This window comes from Alosa alosa, chromosome 23, assembly GCF_017589495.1.
Source record: "Alosa alosa isolate M-15738 ecotype Scorff River chromosome 23, AALO_Geno_1.1, whole genome shotgun sequence".
NCBI lineage: Eukaryota > Metazoa > Chordata > Actinopteri > Clupeiformes > Clupeidae > Alosa > Alosa alosa.
Window position 1 is genome coordinate 312,501 of NC_063211.1, and position 7,500 is coordinate 320,000.

Below are 7,500 nucleotides of genomic sequence, written 5' to 3' on the forward strand. Positions count from 1 at the left end.
AGAGAAGAGGAGGATGAGAAGAGGAGGAGAAGAGGAGAAGAGGATTTAGAAAGAGGAGAAGAGGGATGAAGAGGAGGAGGAGAAGAAGAGGATGAGAAAAGATGAGAAAGAGGAGGAGAAGAGGAGGATGAGAAGAGGAGGAGAAGGGAGGAGAAGAGGAGAAGAGGAGGAGAAGAGGAGGAGAGGAGAAGAGGAGAAGAGGAGGAGAAGAGGAGAAGAGGAGGAGGAGAAGAGGAGAAGAGGAGGAGAAGAGGAGAAGAAGAGGAGAAAAGGATGAGAAGAGGAGGAGAAGAGGAGGATGAGAGGATGAGAAGAGGAGAAGAGGAGGAGAAGAGGATGAGAAGAGGAGAAGAGAAGAGGATGAGAAGAGGAGGATGAGAAGAGGATGAGAAGAGGACAAAGACGTCTCCAGAGATAATGGGTGTGTTCGAAACGGGAGACAGCTGCCTACTGCCTCCCTCCCTACATAGAGAGCTGTCTCACTAGACATGACTTTGGATTAAATGCATCTTTTAAAAATGAGCGTAGCACTCTAGAATCTTTGGTTGACACTACGGTATGACGTTAGCAAAGGCCTGATATTAAACTAAATTAGTTATCTGTAACACTGGCTTTGGCAACACTGTATCCAAACAGGTCCTTTGGATTTGATAGATAGATAGTATAAGTATAAGTATAAGTATATATACTTTTTTGATCCCGTGAGGGAAATTTGGTCTCTGCATTTAACCCAATCGGTGAATTAGTGAAATACAAACAGCACACAGTGAACACACAGTGAGGTGAAGCACACACTAATCCCGGCGCAGTGAGCTGCCTGCTACAACGGCGGCGCTCGGGGAGCAGTGAAGGGTTAGGTGCCTTGCTCAAGGGCACTTCAGCTGCGGCCCACTGGTCGGGGCTCGAACCGGCAACCCTCCGGTTACAAGTCCAGAGTGCTAACCAGTGGGCCACGGCTACCCCAAATAGATAGATAGATAGATAGATAGATAGATAGATAGATAGATAGATAGATAGATAGATAGATAGATAGATTTTTATCGCAAGATTAACGTTCTTTTTGGTGTAACAAACTTTGTAGTTTTTTTCACAAGCTGTTGCAACAACTAGTAACGTTAGAACAACTACAACACCACACTGGATCTAGCTAGACCGTGCTGCATGTACATGCCCCCTTTTAGGGGAAAGGGAGCTGTTTGGATAATGGAAATCTATGCTGCATAGAAGTGGGGAGCGAAAAGGGCTTATACTTACTCAATCTTGAAACAAACGTGAATAAAAGGCACAAAATAAGGTTGGTGTGAGAGTTATCTGTGTGTTTATGGGATTAATGTGACCATTATGTTCCTATTTTGTGCTCTTTCCAGTTTAGCCTACTAACAGGAGTGTCACGAATGACACAGTCAAACTGTCCGTGGCTGACTATAAATAAGTTCGGCAAGCTTAACTTTACATGTCATAACATCAACTAAACATAAGTCACACATTCATTCTATCACTTGTAATATGAACGTAGCCTTTTTCCTACAACTAGGTGAGATAATTGGCTATGCCTGAAGTTCCACAGTTAGCTAGCTAGCAAGCTAACCGTTTTACATGGGATATGGTAAGTGTAGCTAGTACGTGCTGAATGGGTTGTAATGTAGCCTACATCGTTTCGACATGAGTAAGTTACATACACATAATTCTTTATAACTGAATGTCCTGTAAATTAATAACTAAATGTAACGTCAAGGTGTGATTAGGCTATCTGTCTTTCCCATTAGAATCAATGATATATATGTTAACTTGTTTTCCGCTAAAATGGGGCGTGATGCAGATTAAATGTAGCCTATCTTTATGATGATGCGCCTTTAGTAGGCTATGTAAAGGCATGCTGCACACACTACACAAGAGTAGATTCGTACAATGAACACCAACTCAGTTCTGAACTCCCGGTCAGCTGAATGGTGTTTTAAATTGCTGTGGACACCGATGCCGACATGAGTGCGATGCACTCTGCTTTCGACATTCATTTACTGTACATTAGATTCCATTCTTTTCTATACAACTCCAGCATCACACTTTGCCGCCGTGTAAATCACGATTCAGTTATATTTGGTCGACGCCGCTCCATAAAATCCATTGTTCATCCAGTGTTTGCGTGTTAAAAACTTGATGTGTGCGGCGTTGATGTGTGTGGCAAGTGACAGTGCACCATAGACTGTAGGCCTATAAAATGGCACTCATGTCGAAAAGTTCCTTATTTTCAACTGAACTCAAAGATAATGAATACAGTATTTTATGTTTGTTATGCCCTTTATCAGCTATATTTCTGAAGAATATATTGTGTTGCCTCAGGTCTGCTGCACATCTTTTGAAATTTGATTTGAAATAATCAAATAGACCTACGTCTTAAAGTTCAGTTAATAAAGTAACTTGCTTTGCTTTCATTTGAATCCCAATCAAGATACACAATAATTGCTTTATATTGTTAACATGGACTCCTGGAAAGTTCAGAAATGCAAAATAATAGAATTTTAATCATGTGATAAAATAAGTGATTAATCGTGATTAACTATAGGAATTCAGCAATTAATCGTGATTAAACATTTTAATCGTTTGACAGCACTAATAGATAGATAGAGACATAGATAGATAGATAGAGACATAGATATATAGATAGATAGATAGATAGAGAGAGAGATAGATAGATAGATAGATAGATAGATAGAGAGATAGATAGATAGATCATGGGAGGAAGGGAGAGAGTGAAAGAGGGACAGTGAGAAAGAGGAAGGGAGTGAGAGCTAGAGATAAATAGATGGAGAGGTGGGGAGGGACGGGGTGATCCTCGCTCCATCACTGGTCCTCTGATCAAAGGCCCAGAGAACAGAGAATACCAGGCACAGCAGTGGACACTAATGACCAGCCTCTTTACTTTGTGTGTGTGTGAGTGTGAGTGTGTGTGTGTGTGTCCACAAACTTGTTTCCAGTGGGTTAAGGCTGGCAGGGCTCTCCAGCAGAAAAACAGCTAGCAAAGTTTTGCTCCAGTTATAGGCAGCCTTGCAGTATGGCGCAGGAGATGTTTTTTGTACCCCTGAATATCATTGAGTGACAAAGCCCTATCTTATCTCTTGAAATATTTGAATCCTGTCTATTGTAATATGAATTGTGGATTTAAATAAAGAATTAAAATGTGTGTGTGTGTGTGGCTCTACTGTACCCACTTGCATAAAGAGAAATCCCTGAAAGTCTGCCTCTTCATCTGTGGCTCACTAGTGCAATCGTACGTGGGTGTGTGATGTCACAATAGTGTAATCGTACGTGGGTGTGTGATGTTATGAATAGCAGCTCTGCGCAGTGTTCCTTTTCTGGACACAGCATCTTCAGCAGCGTTCCAAGTGAGAAGTACACACACATCCTCTCCCATGTCTATCCGCTATACAGACAATTACCACTAATACACCACTGACCATATCAATCAGCTACAATGACCACTAATACACCGCTGCTATGACCAAATCAGCTCCAATGACCACTAATACACCACTGCTATGACCATATCAGCTACAATTACCACTAATACACCACTGCTATGACCAAATCAGCTACAATGACCACTAATACACCGCTGCTATGACCAAATCAGCTACAATGACCACTAATACACCACTGCTATGACCAAATCAGCTACAATGACCACTAATACACCACTGCTATGACCATATCAGCTACAATTACCACTAATACAACACTGACCATATCAATCAGCTACAATGACCACTAATACACCACTGACCAAATCAGCTACAGTGACCACTAATACACCACTGACCATATCAGCTACAGTGACCACTAATACACCACTGCTAAACAGTAATGTATGAGGCATGTCATATGAACAGCAATGTGTGAGGCATGTCATATAAACAGTAATGTGTGAGGCATGTCATATGAACAGCAATGTATGAGGCATGTCATATAAACAGTAATGTGTGAGGCATGTCATATGAACAGCAATGTGTGAGGCATGTCATATAAACAGTAATGTGTGAGACATGTCATATAAACAGTAATGTGTGAGGCATGTCATATGAACAGCAATGTATGAGGCATGTCATATAAACAGTAATGTGTGAGGCATGTCATATGAACAGTAATGTATGAGGCATGTCATATGAACAGTAATGTGTGAGGCATGTCATATAAACAGTAATGTGTGAGACATGTCATTTAAACAGTAATGTGTGAGGCATGTCATATGAACAGCAATGTATGAGGCATGTCATATAAACAGCAATGTATGAAGCATGTCCTCTTCTTCAACACACACATGATGATGAATACAAGATGCTATAAAGAACACAAAGCTACAAGCACATAGGAAGCTAGTGAGGAAAAGAAACATTCACTTTTTTGCAACTGTTCTCATTTTACAACAGCATCTCATTTACTAGTGCAAATGACTTCACTATTCTGTGTCTACTTTAGAGGACTTCACTATTCCATGTCTACTTTAGAGGACTTCACTATTCCGTGTCTACTTTAGAGGAGAGGTTTAGAGGAGAGGTTTCTGAAATCCACTCTGACCGAACCCCCAATATATATGTATATTATATACTGTATATACTTATATATATATATATATATATACTCCTCCAGGTTAAATCCACACTGACCGAACCCCCAACATTCTCTATATTATATATATTATATACTGTATATACTTATATACATGTACTCCTCCAGCTGAAATCCACACTGACCGAACCCCTGATCATGACTGGCACAGTTGCAAGGCCCCAATCCAGTGAGAATGTTACAACTTACACATTCAGCTCACCCCTCTACTGTGACCTAAAGATGTGTGTGTGTGTGTGTGTGTGTGTGTGTGTGTGTGTGTGTGTGTGTGTGTGTGTGTGTGTGTGTGTATCCAGCTCACCCTCTACTGTGACCTAAAGATGTGTGTGTGTGTGTGTGTGTGTGTGTGCATCCAGCTCACCCCTCTACTGGAAACTAAATGTGTGTGTGTGTGTGTGTGTATCCAGCTCACCCCTCTACTGGAAACTAAATGTGTGTGTGTGTGTGTGTGTGTGTGTGCATCCAGCTCACCCCTCTACTGGAAACTAAATGTGTGTGTGTGTGTGTGTGTGTGTGTGTGTGTGTGTGTGTGTCCAGCTCACCCCTCTACTGTACCCTAAAGATGTGTGTGTGAAGACTAGTTCTCCTGTCTAGTAGCAAACAGCTCATATGAGTTTACTCAAGTGCCTTATATTGCTAAATCCTTGTGACTGACAACCCCTCACACACAAACACACACTACAATACACCTGTCCACCTGTTTATCAGCGTTTAAAAACGTTGGAGTGGATTAATAATGAGGATACAGGATACAAGACTAAGCTACTGTAAGCCTACTGCACTGAAGAAAAACAAAACAATAATCAGCTCTAAATGCATGCCAGTGTAGGATAATCAAATGACAGATGTAGAACACACACAAACACACACTTAAGGGATTAATGAAGGCTTTTACCTGCTACAGGTGTGCTCCATGTCGCCATGGTGACCAGCATCCCAGCGGCCAGTAGCAGCACACACCAGCCCTGCACGCGTCGGCCAAGCGTGGGGTTGGAGCGTAGACTCTCGCTGCTTTCGCTCTCCATCATGCTCACGTCAGGACATGTCAAATACCCCGAGGCGAGACGGTTCCTCCCTACCAATCACGGGTATTCCCGCGCTCGGCGCCTGCCCGCCGATCCTTCTACGGACGACAAGGAGAAGGACGGAGAGAGAGACGTTGACCCATATTAGTAAAATTGTCTGTAAATAAAGGAATGAGGTCGCAGTGCCAGCTCTCAAGGCTGCATGGCGATGAGAGTAGACGCCGCAGCCGGTTACTACGGCACGCGCAGCGCCTCCCAGAGCTCCACAGATGATGGATCACCATCAGATCACGAGCAGATCTCGAGCCACGGGCGTATTCTACAGCAGTGCTTCGCTTCACAAAAAATGATAATTCACTATGCGGATACCCCCGCCCCTCCCCTTACGCGTAGCTATTCATTCAGCCGCCCATTAGCTAAACATCAGGGACTCAAATTATACCAATAGCCTAATCAGTCACCACAAAATCTACAGGTCATTCTCACGTAAAATATGGGCGGGGAGAGCCGATGACTAACCTAACAGCCTTCAGAAAAGAAAGGGTTAAAATCGTGCAAAATGCTCCCAAGCACAATGATGGGATTCCAGGATCACACTCTGACATAGAAACACTGACGCTTTCGTTGAAAATATATAAGAGGGCTAAACGAGTGCAAATCCGCTGCCTCCGGTTACCCGTCATTTTGAGATGCAGCAGTGACCAGAGCGCGTCACACCTCTCCGGTCCCCTTCGACCACTAGCCCCGTTCCGCAAATCTAACGGGGAAAATCAAAGCCTCTGTTGGAGGCGTCTCCCACCTGGTTGAGAATTACAGCGCGCGCAGTCCGTTGAAGAATGTCTGCTCCTGACCCGCGTGGATAATAGCCGTTCTCGTGGAATGCTTACTATACTCTTTGCTATATCTCGGTGCACAGACAGATTCGCTGGAGAATCGCGTACAGAGCGATATCACTCATGTACCGTTCATTAACTGAAAAAACGACTAGCGATTCACAGCACGTCCCCGGTACTCTGTCTGATGCTGGCGCATGGATGCCCAGCTGTTTCCCCGCTTATGGGGAAACACATTTACAATTTAGATGTAGAATATACAAATGCATATTTAAACGCGAAATTGATTCGCGCTGTGCGTTTTACAAGATTTCACAGATAAAAGCACACTCGGTGAACATTTAGCTTACCGTGTTCCCCCTTTGCAGCCTCGAGCCCGCTTCATAGCCCCGCCCGCCACAACATTTCATTGGGGATGTATGGAATAAAAAAATACTGTCATTGGCTGAACACACAGTCAGTAAAAAGGGGGTTAGATTGTCTTCCGTTATTTCTTCAACGGGCGTCTGTAGTTACGTGGATGCAGTGTGTCAGACTGACTGCCTCCCACAAGACCGTGGCCCTGCTATGGCATCTTAACGCAGGATGAGGATGTTCGACTAGTCGGTGAAAACGATACGAGCGGATTAGTGCTCTTTCATGCGTTTAGTATGGCAGGGCGAGCCACAGGCGCATGCCTGAGCTGATGTGTGCTGAAGCACCTTTCCACAGGGAGACCCCCTGTCCTACGTTTTCATCACATTTAAAAGCCCTGTGGCAAAGCACTAGGGCATCAGCTATCAATATAGCATACATGTAAAAATACATTCTCCTAATGAGCTCAAAACAATGTATGATTGGAAAGTAAAAAGTAGGGTATTCATAACACTATTGAAAAGACAGCACTATCTCTAGCGTCAGTGTGAATTTGAAATATAGAACTTCCTGTACCAAACAGCACAGTTGCTATACTGTATTGTGAGATGCAAGATATGGCAGTTTGCAAGTAAATGTCAGAGTTTAGTTATATAAATCAATCA

General features: G+C 43.1%; 1 protein-coding gene across 1 annotated transcript in view; it reads right to left on the bottom strand.

Moving 5' to 3' along the window:
* si:dkeyp-27e10.3 (UPF0606 protein KIAA1549) overlaps positions 1-5,651 on the bottom strand; it is a 68,039-nt gene extending 62,388 nt beyond the window's left edge. The window contains 1 exon segment of the mRNA XM_048235610.1: positions 5,519-5,651. Coding sequence (XP_048091567.1) covers positions 5,519-5,651 — 133 coding nt within the window.
* Positions 5,652-7,500: the final 1,849 nt, after the last annotated feature.